Source organism: Pezoporus flaviventris, unplaced genomic scaffold (assembly GCF_033815535.1).
Source record: "Pezoporus flaviventris isolate CSIRO_AGI_PZ_B2104156 unplaced genomic scaffold, CSIRO_AGI_Pfla_v1 ptg000455l, whole genome shotgun sequence".
Lineage (NCBI taxonomy): Eukaryota > Metazoa > Chordata > Aves > Psittaciformes > Psittacidae > Pezoporus > Pezoporus flaviventris.
This window is the reverse complement of record NW_026893002.1, coordinates 109,381-126,641: the sequence shown is the minus strand read 5'-3', so window position 1 is coordinate 126,641 and position 17,261 is coordinate 109,381. Positions and strand designations below refer to the sequence as shown.

At 48.5% G+C, this 17,261-nt stretch overlaps 2 protein-coding genes across 2 annotated transcripts in view; one reads left to right on the top strand and one right to left on the bottom strand.

Annotated features, from left to right (window-relative positions):
• ATF7 (activating transcription factor 7) overlaps window positions 1–17,261 on the bottom strand; it is a 230,292-nt gene that overhangs the window by 124,720 nt on the left and 88,311 nt on the right. The window lies entirely within an intron of this gene.
• Window positions 10,008–13,941, top strand: HOXC13 (homeobox C13). The gene is made up of 2 exons (XM_061443633.1): window positions 10,008–10,708; window positions 12,924–13,941. Exons 1-2 carry the CDS (start codon window positions 10,075–10,077, stop codon window positions 13,178–13,180), a joined length of 891 nt encoding a protein of 296 aa, XP_061299617.1. The 5' UTR covers window positions 10,008–10,074; the 3' UTR covers window positions 13,181–13,941.

Sequence of the window (17,261 nt, the reverse complement as noted above, 5' to 3'; positions counted from 1 at the left end):
GGAGGAATTTGGGAGGGGAAATTACGGAGGAAAAGGAATTTTACCTGTAAATATTTGGAGCCGTTAAGAGCGATAAAGGCCGGTAACTGGTGTTCATGCATTTGACGGGCAGGAATTCGACCAGGGCTGCTGCAGGAGCAGCTCGGTGGGGAATCAATGCCACGAACAGCTCGAAAAATGACCAATTTGCGAAAAGAAACCAACAACTGAATGTACAGAAGGGACCCGGCTGGGAATTTACCTTCCACGGCCCGACTTTGCTGCAAGGAGAGAAAGAAGCTTTGAAAGAGCTTTGCAAAATACCAAGGGAAATGTTTCTGGTCCGTTGTTTAAATACATGCACACATATACCTTTCTTCCCCGTTATTTTTCATTATTTCTTCTCAAAGAACGAGAGGAAAGAGACAGAAGAATTAATTTAAGGGAGGACATCCTGGAAAATCGCTTCCTTCCGTGCAATTTATGCGCGTTTTAGATTTGAACACTCAAGAGCAGGTTCTCTCTTTTTATCTTAGATAGCTAATCTATTGATCTGTAGAGATAAAACCCTTTTGGTACCCTTGATTTTCCCAAAAGTCCATTATTCGCTCCCAGATCTTCAGGTTCTGCTTCCAGAGGTCGTGCAAAAGGAATGGAGAGAACGAATTGGAAGAGGCTCGTCCCCAACAGAAATTCTACAGGTTTTTTTTTGTTGTTGTTGGTTTTTATTCGTAAATAGCTCTAGGAGGTCTCCAGCTCTCAAGATGCATTTACATATTATGATATGATGTTACGTAAGGTTAATATGACATGGGGTAATCACTGCAGAAGCCACCCAACCGCTTTCCCGTCGCCAGCACACTCCCAAGAGCTGCCTCCAGTCCCCACCTCCCTGCAGCCTTGCTGAAACATCAGTTAGATTCCTCATTTATCGTCCCCTAATTCCTCACCTGCTGAATATTTGGGGGTGCTTTAGCTCCAGGATGAAAGTCTTAGGAGCGGGTTGAGAAAGCTTTGGCTCTCCACTTGATCTGCAAAGCTGAACAGGGCATAAAAAGTGTCCTGAAAGAGTTGAGGAGCCAAATGTCTCCGTGCGAGTCATTCATTAAAGGGCATAATTAAATAGTGCTCCTTGGAAAGACACAACCTGCCAGCGGGCTTTCTAAAGCGAGCTGTGGGGAGGGGAAATAAAAAGCAGGACCCGGGATGTCTGCAAGTATTTTGCAGAAAGATTTGATAAATAACTGGTTAGGGAGAAGGTTGGTCGGTTTGGGCTTGGTTTTTAGCAAAAGGCATAATGTCGAGTAAACTGGACGGCAAATAAAAGGTGAGGGATCTCCGGGGGCTTCAGCATCTTCCCTGGCAGCACTGGGTAGCTTATAGTCGGGATAGACATGTAGGGACAGACATAACCGCCGGAGGGAAGATGGACTGGAGGCAAAGGCTGTGAGGGAAGTTCTTAGAGGTATGCATGGTATAGAATAGATACAGATGTACAGTAATGGGATGGATAGGTGGGGACATGGATATGTAGATGGGTGGAGAGATGGAGGGAGGGAAGAAAGGAGAGGTGCATTGCCCATGTTCTATTGGGCTCCCACCTAAGCAGCACCATTCTGCCACACACTCTGAATCAATTAGATTTGATTTTTTATGCCCATTTTGAGCTCATTTTGGGAGCTCATCACACGCAAGGCTGGGATGCTGCTGCTCTTCTGCCTCCAAAGTACGTTGCGGCTTTGTGGGGTGGGCAAAAGGGGGATCTAGGGAGAGGATCCGCCGGGATCATCCTGTCCCAGAGGGGGCACTCACCTGAGTCCTTGTCCCTCCCTGGGTTACCGCGGCCCAACTTGTGTCTAGAAGCGGGAACTGGGGAGGGTTGAGGGGACCCGGGGGGGAGCTGGTGACACTACCCAGCATCAGCCCAACACCGTCCAACATCACCCCAACACCGCCTTTGCCCATGCCGAAATTGCACTGACTCAGGTAAACGGGGCTACACCTAAACGCCAACCCCCAAAATGAATACAGAAGACAAAACCAATCATATTTTGTTTCTTTTTGCCCCCACCAGCCCTCAGAGTGGGATGAATCCTCATGCCAACCCATACCACATAGGAAAGAAAACCTAGATTTTCTATAGATGTTCTAATTTTTTAGGTAAACCTCCGTATTCTGCAGCAACCAGAGGTCCACAGGAGCAAAATCTTAGCCTTCCCCTATTTAACTTTAATTTCCAGCTCAGCAAACACAATCCCCCTTCCCATCCCTCTCCATCCCCACCTTCTTCGTCCCTCGCTCCTCTGTAGCTGTTCCCGAGGAAGCCTTTGCTCTATGCACTTGCCATTTAATGCCTAAAAGCCCCAGCGTGACAATACAAAACCCCCATATTTTACGTTTTTCGGTTACAAAGGCACATCCTCAAGAGGAAGGCGGGGGGGGAAACTCCTCAAGGGTTTTTTTCCATGTGTTGCAGGAGGGGTTAAACACATAGGAGTTGTGCAGGTCACACGTGGTGTGTCGGAGCCTGAGAAAGCCTTGGAGGACAGGGAGGAAAATGACTTTATTTTGCCAGTAAAGGATAAAAATCCCTTTTTTTTCACCTCTTTTTTACCTGGGTGCTGAATTTAAAAGTATCTTGCTTGTGCCAAAGTTTTGCTGATGCTTTGGATGCTCTTGGAGCAATTACAGGAGAGGGGTGGAAAGGCAGCAGCTTTTTAAGCCCGACTTACCCCCCCAAATCCGTATTTGGAGTTTAAACTCGTGAAAGAGGAATCTCATCGGGTTCTTGGCAGTTAGAATAGACTCTGAGTATTATAATGAAATCAGTGTTATTAATCGCCGTGGAGGATAAATAGCCATACCTGGGGTGAAGGCACAGTCCCACTCCTGGGTGAAAATCCAGGTTATTCCCATCCAGACAGATCAAGAGCCTGCAAAAATCAAAGCGGCCCATCCACACACCACCCGCACACGTTTTGGGGGGGAAACCGGCAATTTCAGCTTCTCCCTGCCAAGGTGGAGTCATGTATCACTTTATTTCCCTAAGCATTTCTTCTTGAAAATCCAGCCCAGCAAAGAATTTGGAACAGGCTGGGATCCCTCCATTTACCTAAAAAAACCCACGTTTTTTGAAGGCAAAACATCAGCCTGTTTTGGGGTTGTTTTTCCGTTTTCTTGCTTCTTTGCTTATTGCATACATATTTTCCCTAGCTAATGCCTAATAAATCCCAGGTTTCCCATAGAGAGTTGCCCTTCTCCCGTCATGATGCTGTTTGGAAATGAAATTGCATCCTTTTTTCACCCGCAGTGTGAACGTGTGGGCATCGCTTGTGCCTAATTTATCATTTCTATTTCTCCATTTAATGCACTCTAAACCCCAGTTTGACAAATACAGATCATGCAAGTTCAGCTTCTACCTATGGAAATTAAACTCTTCAGTGTTTTACTGTTCAAAATGTGAATAAACTTGGCAAAGAGCACCCTCTCGTCCCCCTCAATCCCTCCCAGCAGCTCCAAGGGATGAAATATTTGGCCACGAAGTGGACCAAGAAGCAAATAGTTCGGGTGGGAGAAGGGGAGGAAGAGTCTAAAACATGCAGCTCTCATACAGCTGGTTCTGAAGGGGACTTGGCGAGAGAAAGAAGGTTTCTTACACTGGCCTGGTGTTAGTCTCCGACCTTCCAGACGCATCTTGAGTTAATTCGGGACCAGGAGACGGGGAGAAAAGAACCCCGGATGGTTGTAATCCGGCCAAAAAAAAACAGTAAAAAGAAAAAAAAAAAAGCCCCTGTATTTTAAAATAAGCCTCCGTATTTCAGAGCACTTACAAATAAAGACCTAAAATTACATTTAAAGGGGAAATACAGCTGCTCGCAAGCACAAAGGGCTGCAAAGCACCTGAGTGTCCCCGTCTCCGCTCCCTCTTTCTCTCCCTGAGAATATGCAGGCAAAAATGATGAGAGAAAGGCAGTAATTACCCTCTCCAGATCCCACTTTGTTGACACCAGCCCGACCAAATGGCCCCCTTCCCTTTTGTCAACGCTTCAGGCGACCTCCTGTTTTAACTTGGAATTGAACTTGGACTTCCGACCAGACAGGGCCCTAAACTGAGCCAGATATTTTATTTGTCTGTCTCCGAATCGCTGAGTCAAGAAGCACCTATTGCACCGGACAGCGTGGAAATAATAACAATAATTAACGGTGAGGAATTGCCAAGAGCCGGGACATTCCGCAGTGGCTGTAAAAACCAGAAAGAGTGGTGGAGGAAAAGCCCTTTATCTGCCTCAAAATGTGGTGCCGCCGTGTTAAGGGCCGGCGGGATGGGAGGAAAGGGATTTTGGAAGCTGCTTTGTCACCCCTGGGGTGATGGGGCAGATGAATGAGACCAAGAGGGATTTATCCTTGTCCTTTTCTTCTTCTCCACTTTACCGCGGGTGGGTTTTTGCGTGGAAAGGGATAAAACACAGTGATAAAGCCGCGGGATGGAGGCAGCGAGGTTTGGCTTTGTAAAACCACCTCTGGCCTTGCGTGGGGCCGGATTCTATATCTGTATGTTTCGTTTTTCCCCCTTTCTGCATAGCAAAATGCGGGGAAGGCAAAGCAAAAGGCACAAAGACGATCCTCAAGATTTAGTAGCATCTCTCCCCGCTCCTAAGCTGGAAGTGATGGGGGTGCTGGGCTGGTAGCTCCTTCCTGATGGTATCCCTGCCTATAGTAGGCAGTTGGAACTGGATGATCTTTAAGGTCCTTTCCAACCCAAACCATTCCATGATTCTAAGGCAGCTAAAAGAAAAACAAGGAAAGGTTGAAAAAAGCCTGAGGGTGCATCCACTCCAAACAGGTTGCAAGAATCTGACAGGTTAGGAAGGAGAAAAGCCGGATCGTCTCGGGTCAGGCTCAATTCCCCGCCTGACACCACCCGAGACAGTTTGATCCAGACCGCGGAGGGGGGCGAAGGGGGCAGAAATCCGATCTTGTGTTTCCGTCCTTGATGCATCTTTCCCCTTCGCTCCCTCTCTCTTTAAAAGCATTTAAATTAAAGCTTAAGCAGGGAAGTTTTATTTGATTCTATTCTATTTTATTTTATTATTTATTTTGTTATCTGATTGTCTTACCATATCCTACCTTTTCTTATCATGACTTATCCTATCTTTCTTTTATTCCCTACATAAACATCTCCACTTCAAGAAGGGATGAAGAATTAGTGATAAACCCAAGGAATAAGATAAATATAACTACTGTAACCTCCCCCCCCTTTTTTTGTCCTCTTTTGGGGTGTTTTTTTTGCGTCCCTTTTGGGGCACAAGGCATCTAGCCTGTATTTAATCTTCTTTCCCTGCTCTATTCCAGGCGTTGCTTTTGTAAGAACGCTGCTAAGGCTTAGCCACAGCCTCCGTGGTTGTATGAATTCAGCAATGAGCTGAAGCAGGGATGTTAGGATTTATTTTTCTCTCTCTCGGAAAAAAAAAAAAGGCACGCGAAGTTTGGGAAAAGAAGCCGGCTTTGGCTTTTATTTATCCAAAGCACATTTTGAACAAAGCCTGGGAAAGCTTTCCTTGGATTCCTCTGCAAGAATATGAGATTTAGTGGAATATTTCTTCACTAAATTGGGACTCCAGTGGGAAAATTGTATGTTGATGTCAGACGTTCTCATACCACGGGCTCTAATTTCCCTGAGGGCTCCAAAGCTACAATTCTCCTCCTTTATCCCCCCTTCTTCCCCACCCCCTCCAAATATATATATATATATATATATAATGGAAAAGCCACTTTCCTTTCCATAAATCTAGATAGAGATTTTTCTGTGCGGGTTCATCGTGGTTTAGAGGCACTGACAGCGGCTGGAGCCGATTTTCCTTCAATAAAATTCCCACCTTGGCCATTTCCCTTTGTATGGAAGATGTCTGGAGGTGGGAAGAACCATAAATACGTGGTCTTTTTCCTACAGAAAATGGCGTAGCGAGGGGGATTTCTAAATCTTTCGGGCAACAATGAGGGGAGAAAAGGGGGAACAAAGAGGGGAGAAAGGGAAAATTAAGAGGAAAGGGAAAATACCCACGTGCCGCAGATTTGGGGTGAATTATTTGTGTCTATCCCTAACTGAAAGTAAGGATTTGCTTTTTTCTTTCTCTCCTCCATCCCATTTATTTACCGGGTGGTTTTCCTCCAGAATATGAGGGTGATAAAAAGGGATTTTTATCACAAAACTCCGCAGCAGATCAATTTGATTTTGGGTGAGGTTTCCCTGGCCTGGCTTGACTTTGAGCTCCCTCAGATGTGAGCACGAATGAATTTGGCCACAAACGCATCCGTAGCTTCAGGGTAACAGCTACCTTCACCCGTTTGGGGCAGAAATCCTGCTTTTGGAGCGTTTGCTTTGAATACCTACAAGTCAAATTAGCTTTTTAACAAAGGCGATCTGCTGGCCACCTCAAGATCTCCGACTGCAAACACGCGTTCACCTGCAAAACTGCGTTCAGCCCTAAATGTCTGTGTTTTCTCTTTAAGTGGGAGAGGGGCAGTAAAGAAAAAGGCTAATTAAGAAAGCAAACGGCTAATTTAAAGAAGAAACCAGCTATTTTAAAGGAGATAAGGTCGAAAACTGCCTTAAACCACAGCAGTTAAAGCGCTGGAGAGAAGGGAATGAGAAACAACATGCAGTTTTGCAAAGAACAGAGCTGGATATCGCAAGGATAGATCTAATTATTTGAGTTATTCCCACGGACTCGGTGAGGAATCTGTTTCTCTCTTCCTTTCCAGCAGGAATAAAAAGATAGATAAAAATACACTGAATTCCTTCCAGGGTCCGTCTCCAAGATGGCAGAGGAAGGGAAGGGGAACAAGGCAGAACCATCCATGTCTTCAGAAGAAGAAAAATCAGGTTTTCCTCTCGGAACCCGCTGGTAGAGGGAGAGGGAACCGCTCCCTGCAGAAATATCCATATAAACCCTTCCTTTTCCCGGAGCGATCTGCAAGCCCAGAGCCGGCTGGAGGCTGAGAAAGAGGGATTTCTAAGTCAATGTTATTTGATATAGGTCAATTTTCGGTCAATTTTCCCTCTTCCTTCCATAATTTAAAATATAAGCTGAAAATAGGATGCGACGGAGTCCTCCAGCCTTTACCTACAAGAGCACAAGCAGAGGAGTACTTGTGAGCTTTAATTTGGGGGGGGGGGGGGAACTATATGCATCTATATATGCATACAAAAATAAATAATAAAGGGAGGGTCACACATCTGCTCTTATTTCTAATTGCTCCTTCCCCTCTTCCTATTTTTTATTTATGGGTACCACTCTCTTAAGCAGTTCCACATTTTGGGAAGCGGAGCTGGTCTGGGTTCATTACTCGCCATCGCGGGTAGAGCCACCCTCAAAGCTCAGACATGAAAAGAAATTATGACACCGACCCTTCCCTAGGAAACCGCAGGGTTAAATGGGTTAAATGTGATTTTTCATCTCCGTTACCTCCAGAAAAAGACCCTTTTCTCTTGTTTTCTTCTTCTTTTTTGGTTTTTCCTCTCTATTTCGCTTTTTAATATTTCTTTCTCTCTCTCTTGTTTTCTTCTTTTTTTCCCTTGTTTGCTTTGTGTTTTTCTCCTTTTTTTTCTCTTGTTTTCTTATATTTTTTCCTTCTTCCCCCCCTCTTTTTCCTCTCATCTTCTCTTTTCCCCTTGCTTCCCCTCCCTCCTTTAATTTCCAGCGCATAACCCACTGAATGACAAAATTCAGTGTCCCATTGACCCACTCTTTCCCCGGAGCCGAGGTGGCAAAGCCCTTCCCCACCCGTCAGAGCTATTTGAGATTTCATTTCTCGGGCACCGGTTCCTTTCCTTGGGGCTCCCGCCTTCCCCCGAGCACCGCAGCACCCAACCCTGCCACCCTCGCAGCAACCTTTGCGTTTGTAGTGTACATGTACATCGAATTACCTCCCCACGCCGCGCACATAGGGCATGTGCTACAAACTGTTAACTACATCTTCCAAATTAAAGTGGGAGAACAAATATATCGAGGGCTGCTGAGGGAGGGAAGGGGTTTTGTTCCGCTCCCCCCTTCCCGTGGCCCCGACGTGGGGGACACCCGGCTTTAATTTACACGTCGTTTCTCGTTCGGCTTTTGCGTTATCACTCGAGCCATGTGGTTCTTGGGATGGGGGGGAAGTAGTTTTGCTGGGTGATTTCTGGATGGATTCACGGCGCTTTGTGGAATTCCAAAGGTGCGGGCACGGCTTTTTAACTTATTTTACTTGTTTTATTTATTTTTCTTATTTTATTCTGTTTGATTTTATTTTGCTTTATTTTATTTTACTTTATTTTGCTTTATTTTATTTTATTTTATTTTATTTCCTAAATCGTATTAATTCCACTATTTTTTCTTTTATTTTCCTTAATTTATTTTTCATTTTTATCTTTACATTTATTTTTATTTTCTTCTTATTGTATTTACTTTTATTTCTTTCAGTTCCATTTTATTCCATCCCATCCCCTTAGCTTTCCTCTCTTCATCTTCCCCCACCTCTACCCACCGCAGCCCTTTTCCATTCCACTTCCGAACCCACTCCCAGGCCCTCGGAAGGTGCCTCATTCCCAGTGCTCGCAGGGACCAGCTTGGGCTCCCTCGCCTTGAACTTGGACTTCGACGGCCCCTTCGCTCGCCGAAAATCCCCCTCGACAGCTCGAGCGGGGCAGGCTGATGGAGAACTCGCCTTCGCACCCCACGGGACACAGGGACAGGGGGGGGTCGTCCCGAAGGGACCTCCACTCCCCATGGCACCCCCACCCTCCCCCCCAGGGAAAATGTGGGGGGAGCTCACCTCCCCTCACAAAGACGGAGACTCCAGTCCTAAAATGTACCATTTCCCCCCAGGTTTTCCCCGATTTTCTACCTTTTTGGGAGTGCTGAAGACCTCTGAGCTTCCTCTTTCCCTTAAGAAATCCTTCCCGGGGGGGCCCCCAAAGGCTTCATCCCCTCCGAGTCCCCCCCCCCATCACTCCCAGCCAGCAACCTGTCACTTTACTATCATTTTCCCTAATTTTCCCCAATTCCACTTCAGCCCGACCCCGCTTTAAGAACTAATTCACATCACATCCTCCCCCCCCCCCCCCCAAATCAGCCCAGACCAAGATACAACCCTCGGGGCCTCATCCATACCCCTACCCCCCCGGCCTCATCTCTACTCCCACATCACCACTGAGCTATTTATCACTGATCTATTAACTAATATCAATAATTATCACACACGCGCGCTCTGAATGGAGGGAAATCAAATTATTTCGGAGAAAATTGGGGGGGGGGCGCGGGGGCTTTTGGGCAGATATTTTACTTTTGAAAAGTATTTTAGCTGGGGGGGGGGGGGATGGGGAAGTACTTTGGGAAGGAAAAAGTGAACAGGTTCCACCGCAAAATAATAAAGGAGGGGGGGAAGCTTTTTGACACACACACACACACCCCCCCCCGAAGCATCGTGGGGTGTTTGTCCGTCGTTTCCCGTTGGAATATCGAGGGTGGGTGGTTTTCCTTGCCCCCCCCCCCCCAATATATGGATTTGAGCATCCTTCGCCCACGCTGAAACATGGCGGGGGGGGGGGGGGGGGAGCTTCGAGGGGAAGGGTTCCCCTGTGTTACTTTCGGGGACACGGCAGATGGGGGGGGGGGTGTGGGACACGACCCAGCCCCCCCCCCACGCGTGGCTCTTTGTGCCTCCCCCCCCGGTTCGTTCTCCCCACGACGGGGCGGGAGCGCAGGGACGGAGGAAAGGGGGGGGGGGCACCCAACCAATGACCGTGGCGATGGGGTCACGTGTGCGGGGACACGTCGGGGCGGGGGGGGGGGAGGAGGGGGGGGGGGGCGTGGCCGCGGCGGATTTCTTAATGGAGCGGCGGCGGCGGGCGTGCGGCGCATGCGCGCGCGGCGCCGATATGTTGGGGGGGTCGCGGGGCGGCGGGGCGCGGCGCGGAGCTTCCCCCGACGGCGGCGGCGGCCGTAGGGGGAGGAAGAGGAGGAGGAAGAGGAGGCGGCGGAGAAGGAGGAGGAAGAAGAAGAAGAAGAAGAAGAGGAGGAGGAGGAGGAGGCGGCGGCGGGAGCAGCGCGGCATGACATGACGGCACCGCTCGGCCTCCCCCCGCGTTGGCCCGACGGCCTCGCCTGCCGCTGCGAGGACGCCCCGCGGGAGAAGAACCGCATGGAAGGGCTGGGACACTGCCGGGAGATGATGCCCCACGCCGGACTCGCCGTGCCCACGGCCCCACCGCCACCGCCACCGCCTCAGGGAGCGGCGTACGCTGAGCTGGCGGCAGCAGAGCCCCCACGCCAGTGCCCGTCGGGGGCGGCTTCCAGCGCGGCGCTGGGCTACGGTTACCCCTTCGGAGGGGGCTACTACGGCTGCAGGTTGTCCCACTCCCACGGAGTCAACTTGCAGCAGAAACCATGCGCTTATCACCCCGGGGAGAAGTACCCCGAGGCCGGCGGGCCCCTGCCTGGAGAGGAGCTGCCGTCGAGGGCCAAAGAATTCGCCTTTTACCCCGGTTTTCCCAGTTCCTACCAGGCGGTCCCGGGCTATTTGGACGTGTCGGTGGTACCGGGGCTCGGTGGTCATCCGGAACCGAGACACGACGCTTTGCTTCCCATGGAAGGTTACCAACACTGGGCTCTTTCTAATGGCTGGGATGGGCAAGTGTACTGCTCCAAAGAGCAATCGCAGTCTGCACACCTCTGGAAATCACCTTTCCCAGGTAGGCTGCTCCGGGAAACGGCGTGCTCACCTGCTTCCCAACCGCCAGCTCCCACCGGAGGTGGGGATGTGCGTGTATGCGGATGAGTGTGCATATATATATGTATATACACATATATATAAACAGATAGATCCGTGTATGTCTGTATATGTAATTAAAGGGGAAGAAACGGCTCTGGAATGCCTCCTGTGCAAGGCAATGTGTATGAACATGTATGGGAAAGAAGGTGAAGCAATCATTTCTGAATCAAAATACACGCCGTGAGCTTGCTTGGAAAGTAACTTTGCCGTTTAATTCTTCCCTTTCTTCTCTCCTCCCTATGCTTGCCTCACCTAAAGAGAAGTGCCTTTCTCTTCTTTTTTATCCCTCCTTTTGCTGCTTCTCGAAATGCAGAAAGCTTAAATAGGAAACAAAAAAAAAAAATTAAAAAGAGACAAAAAGGTCCGAACACCCAAACAACCTTCTCTGGTGGCTCAGTCGAATGAGAAGTGTCGGAGGCTGGGACATTAATCATATCACAATTGCACACAATTATAGGAATAGGTGTCAAGTGACAAATGAGGCTGTTTGGAGGGCAAGGAGACAGGCAGAGGGGTGAGGGGGGGTTGGCGAGGTTTCTGCCCGGGTCAGGTATGCACCCTGCCCGGCTGACAGCCCGCAGGACCCGGCGAGGCGAATGCCCTCTCTGGAGCATCTCTCAGCCCGACGAATACCCCGCTCTCTTTCCCTCCCGCTCCCACTGTGCCCTGCGTGCTCCGGGCCCCTAGGACAGCGGGAGGGAGGAAGGTGATGGTAGGTGCTGCCTCCCTGTCCTTCCCCCAGCCCCCCAGCGCTGGGTGGGGAAGGATGCTGCAGGGGATAACCACAATAAAAGGGGGGGGGACGGGACACTGACCCTTGGAAGGCAAGAAGGGATGGGTCGCGTTAGTCCTTCGGGGAAGCAATGAAGGACCACATCCGTTCATGTATTTTCCTTCTTAGTGACAAAGAGGGACAGAGAAATTGGCTTTCACGGGAGCTTTTGGGGAGAAGGTGGAGGGAATTTGGTGATGCGTTGTTGGCTGCATGATGAGTATATGAGGGGGCTCGGCGCTGGGGGTCCTTGCATTTAAGCTGTATTTGGAGGAGGCTGCCGCCCCAAATACTTTCTCTCCCCATTGCCCGCTGCTCCGGTGAACCCTCCCCTGAAGGCGATTCCTGCCCCCCACCTTTGCGGCACCCTCAGCACCCCCATTTCCCCCCTCCCAAAGAGCCGATCGCCCCCACGGCTCCCCCAGGGGCTCCCCAGTTAATTCCTGTCAGCCATAATTGGGGCTGCGCTGCCTGCGAGGAGAGCTCGCCTCCATCTTCCCGCTCCAGCCAGCTGGGTCACACCTTGGCGGAGAGGAGATTAGTCCCCCAGGTCGCTCCCCCCACAACCCTTGGAAGGGGCTGGGGCTGCCCGAAGGCTCGGGTGGAGTTTTGCTCCAAACCCCAGTACCAGCAGAGTAGGGGTGAAGGTGCCCCCACATCCCTGCTGAGCCCTTACTATTCCCCATAGTCCCTTTGCACAGAACAGAACATCTCCCCTGTCCCCCTCTCCCCCCCTAACGAAAAGCCACTGGGAAGGGGGGGCTTGGACTATTCTTGCTGGGTATCTGAGTGCCCCCCACCCGGAGGGGCTTCCTGGGCTGCACGAAGCTGCAAGAGGGGCTGGGGTGCGGGGGATGCATTTGTCCCTGCATCAGGCTGGGTGTTCGGGGATCCCCGAAGAGGTTTGCTGATGAGGAGGGGAGGAATGAAGAAGGAGGGAAAGGAAGAGGAAAACTGGGCAGAAACTCCAGATATTGTCAAAAATCCATCCGTTCGGAAGGTCCCTTGGATTATTTGCACACCTTTAGTCAGCGGGTTGACTCGATGCTCCTTGTTTAGCAGCGTAGGCAGCGTCGCCAAGAAAAACACATTTCCACCACGTAAATTACGAATGTTATGTTATTATTCCTATTATTATAGTATTATTCCCCTCTCTGGATGCATTTTCTGCCTGCCTTGTCTCTTTTTTCCCCTCTTTTTTCCCCTTTATCTTTGCTTGCATTCCTCCACTCTTTATCCTCCTTTATCACCCCTTCCCTTCCCTCCCTGATGTGCAGAAATCCCTACACCCTGGGATGCAGAACCCCCCTCTTTCCCTCTTCCTTATGTATTTTCTTTGCTTTTGTTTTCATTTTTAATCCAGATGTGGTCCCCTTACAACCCGAGGTCAGCAGCTACCGGAGGGGCCGGAAAAAAAGGGTCCCTTACACCAAAATCCAGCTGAAAGAGTTGGAAAAGGAGTACGCGGCCAGCAAATTCATCACCAAAGAGAAGAGAAGGAGGATTTCGGCCACCACCAACCTGTCCGAGCGCCAAGTGACTATCTGGTTCCAGAACCGGAGGGTCAAGGAGAAGAAGGTGGTGAGCAAGTCCAAGACAGCGCATCTCCATGCCACCTGACAGAGGATGACTTTGGAGGAGAAGGGGCAAGGAAAAGGAACAAGAAGCGTAAATATTTATCTGGTAGCTTGTATGATGAGATCATCAGGACTCTGCTGATTCCAACTAATTATTTAAAAAAAAATATATAGAAAAAAATCGACATTCATGAATGCAGACGAGCATCCCCCAAAAAACCCCACCGAGCGCATCTTTGATTTATCCCTCCACCCCTCTCTGACTGTGAACCCCCCCAGGTCTGCTCTGAGAAATCCACTTGATAAGGTTCAACTGTGTACATTTTTGAAAGAATATACTCATAAGCTAAGAGTGTAGTTATGTTAAAAGAGAGATGAACTCTGAATGTCGCCCTGTAACGTTGTATAGTCCGACCCCCTCGCCAGTCTTCCCTATCTCGGGCCATTCCACCCACCGATATATCAATGTATGGAGAACCTATGGCAAAGTTGCATCAGCTACGTATTTTCTCGGCACTAGGGACCGAAAATAAGAAATAAAGCTGCTATTGTGGGAAGAAAACCATTGCTCGGTATCGCTTAAATATCCCGACCACTGATTTTAGGTCCTAGATGGAAGGGAGTTGCTGTACGAGACTATTTTGGGTATGTTCTCCTGAGGGTTTCTATATCTCTGCCGTAAAACTGGAATGTCTGTGCTCCGCTGACAAGATGGAAAATGCACAATATTGTCTTTGGGGTTTGTTTCTTTCCCTCTTTAACCCGGCTAATTATCGACAGTGTTCTTTGGATATGTAAAAGCATCCTTTTTTATTTTAAATGTCTTGTATATGTATATAATATTGTGGTGTCCAGACGATATGTACCGACTGCAGATGACATTTCTTAAAAATAAATACCTTTTTTTTTGTTGTTGGTTTTGCCTTGAGGAGAGGCTCTTTGTGCACCTCTTTGTAGCCCTGCTCCTCTCCCACCCTTCCCTCCAGCTGCCTGCTATCCCCACACGGCGCGCACAAGCCGGGCGGGAACCTCCGCGGAGAAAAGATGGGGGAGAAAAGGGGCGAAATCTGGCAAATTTGAGTAGAAAACTCTTAATCAGGGGCTGCCTGAAAGCAGGCGGAGGATGCGAAGGGTAGATGCCTGTCCCCAAGGAGGGTTGTTCCCAGGGGAAGTAAAAAGCGGGGGGGAATAAATCCGCAGAGGTTGACCCAGCTGATTGCTTTTTATTGACGTTTTCCCCCTATTTTTCCTCTCTTTTTTTTTTTGTGCTTATTTTCCTGCCCCGCCAATTACCCCCAGTGCAAAGGCGATGACTTTTCAGAGACTCTTCTAATCTCTTTAAATCTCCCTCTCAAAGGTTTCGCTAAACCTGTTTGACTTCAGCTCCTCCGTCCCTAGATAAAAATCTCCTACCCGCGGATCTTACGCGGCCCCGAGCCGGCCGGGCAGCTCGGAAAGAAATACGAGAAAGGAAATTGTTTCCATAGGCGCATTACACTCTACCTTAATATCTGCTAGATTTAATCACCTCGTTAAATGATCAGAAGGGGAGGGGAAGCGGGGAGAAAAAGCTTTTAAAGGCATGTAACCTAAAACAATGTTATTGCGGGTTAAATTTGCATCGAGCGTGTGCATATATTTATACGAGGAGTAGATAGAGCCGATACAAGCTCTCTCAAGCTCTAGGAAAATAAGATTAGCATTGGTGTTTGCAGAAATGCGAGCGTAAACACCTTAGGTGCTCAAAGTATTATGCATAAATGCATATATATAGAATTTATATACACATTTATACAAGGGTATATAATGGCATGTACATAGGACCGTGTATGTCCGTTTCTTTTTATGATCTGGGCGTCGGTGTGTAGGTATTATATATATGTGTGTTATATGTATGTGTGTGGGGCTTGGCGGTGTGTGTGTGATTTATATAAGTCTGGGTATTAAGGCGATCTCTGTATCTCTGTATGTGATTCTATCACGTATAATATGCTGCATATACCAACGTATCCACACACAATATATAAATTTATATATATATATGCAAGTGCAGCCCTCTATGTTATTCTATGGAATGGTGGGTAGATAAGAATGTATGTTAAATATATAAATTTATAGGTACATAGCCAAGTGCAGCCCTCTATGTTATTCTGTGGAATGGTGGATAGATAAAATATATGGGGTTTATATCTATAAATTTATATATGCAGAACCAAATGCAAACATCTACATTATTCTATGGGATGGTGAGTAAATAATATGTACGTTAGATATATAAATTTATATATATATATATATGAATTTATATTGAAGTGCACCCTCTGTGTTATCACACGAAGAGGTGAGTAAATCCCAGTCTGCGCCAGTGTGTATGTACGGGTCTACCTATAGCTTTATAAATGGGTACAGAAGATGATGCATGGCGGGGTATGGATAATCTCCCTCCACCGACCCATGTCCCCCCCGAAATACCGGGAGAGCTCCATATGGATTTGGAATCCCTGTGTGATCCCGGATCTCAGGTAAGGGGGGACTCCGCTTTGTCTGATACTGGTAACAGGGCGAACTGGGAGCTGGATCCTCTCCTCTCACCTCCCCATCCCTTCGCGGAGGGGTGAAAAAAGGGGGTCTCTAATTTCTAGCCCCCTTCCCTGATTTCTCCAATGAGTGGAGAAACCCGGACACTGATCTGAGGGTGTTTCCTGCCTTTATTATGAAGAACTGCTGTTTGGAAACACAGGCAGAGCTTAAATTCTTATGTTTTTAATGCTTTTGTCCAAAACGCTCAGCTCTGGAATACTGCAACACCTCCGGCAACCCATCGCTGCAGCTATAGCGGGATGAAGTCGATGGTGAAAACCTACGAGAACCACCAGAATATGTAGTTTGGGTGTAAAACAAAATCCCCTTCTTCCTAAAATAAAGAAATAAATAAATAAAGGTAGCTTGCTGTGTGTGCAGACACAGCAACGCCTGAGAGCAACTCCAGACAAGCCCAAATCCAACATCCTGACAGCGAACGCGCTGGTGGCGGTGGCTCTGTTTTACCTCCTTAGACCTGAATTTAATCTTTGGGTTTTCTTTCTTTTTTGAAAAAAAATAATAATAAGAAAAATATTAGAATGAGGATATCGGGCTGGTGCTGTCAGAGGGAGGGAGAGGATAAGGATAAATGAGGGGGTTTTGTTCTTTAGGGGTGTATATAACCGAGCCCAAGTTTCCAGTCTTAGAAGTGTTTGTCAGTCGTGGTTTAATTCTGTCGGAGGGGGACAGGACTGTCTGTGTCGGTTTGTGTGTCGGTCGCTCTTTCAAGTCGCGTGGGAAGTATTAAAAAGGAAAGGGGGGGGGGGGGGGAAGGCAAAAAAAAAAAGAAAACAAACCCCAAACCAGAGAAGAAACAAGAAATTCATTCATGACGCTTCAGGGCACCAAGGGGTTTGGATGCAATTGGTGGGCAGATACTGGCGAGAGAAGGAAACCAGGCAGTCTCCTGCCATTGCCCATGGTTCCCACGATATTTTGAAATACATTTATATTTTCGGTGTCGCCTGACGCCTCCTCCCTCCCCTCGGGGGCTGGCCCACCGCCCGGGACCCGGCGAAGAAGACGGATGCAGGCAGGCGATGCTGAGGTGGGAAGCTTTACGGGGGAGTGTAGACTCCAGGGAAGGGGGACCCCAACCCTGATGTGCTCGAGACCTCGGGGTTCAGTCCTCCCAAAGTGGGACTGAGTCTTAACCCCGGAATCTGCTCGGGATGACGGCGGAGGGAGGTCGGGATCGGACTCTCGGGGCAGAGAGGGAATCCCGGACAGACAGATTTTCCCTCCTTGGGAAGGTTAGACCTTCTCTGCCTCCGCGCACATCCGCGGATACTCGGTCTTCTCTTTAATATATGCACTTTGGGTGAAAAAAAAAGGTGCTTTCGGGGCTGGTCGGACAAAAATAACACTTATTTTCTTCTGGATAAACCCTCCTAGCGATCCCAGACATGGTTGATTTGAGTTGTTCGGTTTGGTTTTGGGGCTGTTTTGGTTGATTAGTTTGGGGATGGGGGGGGAGATTGGGGGATTTTTTTTTTCCCATACGAAAGGCAAAATGTAACGTTCAACTCAAGTTACTTGGT

Excerpts from the sequence above, each read along its gene's own strand:
- HOXC13 (XM_061443633.1), top strand. The coding sequence starts at position 10,075 with ATGACGGCACCGCTCGGCCTCCCCCCGCGTTGGCCCGACGGCCTCGCC. Across the intron at positions 10,709-12,923 it reads CTGGAAATCACCTTTCCCAG|ATGTGGTCCCCTTACAACCC; the intron begins GTAGGCTGCTCC and ends TTTTTAATCCAG.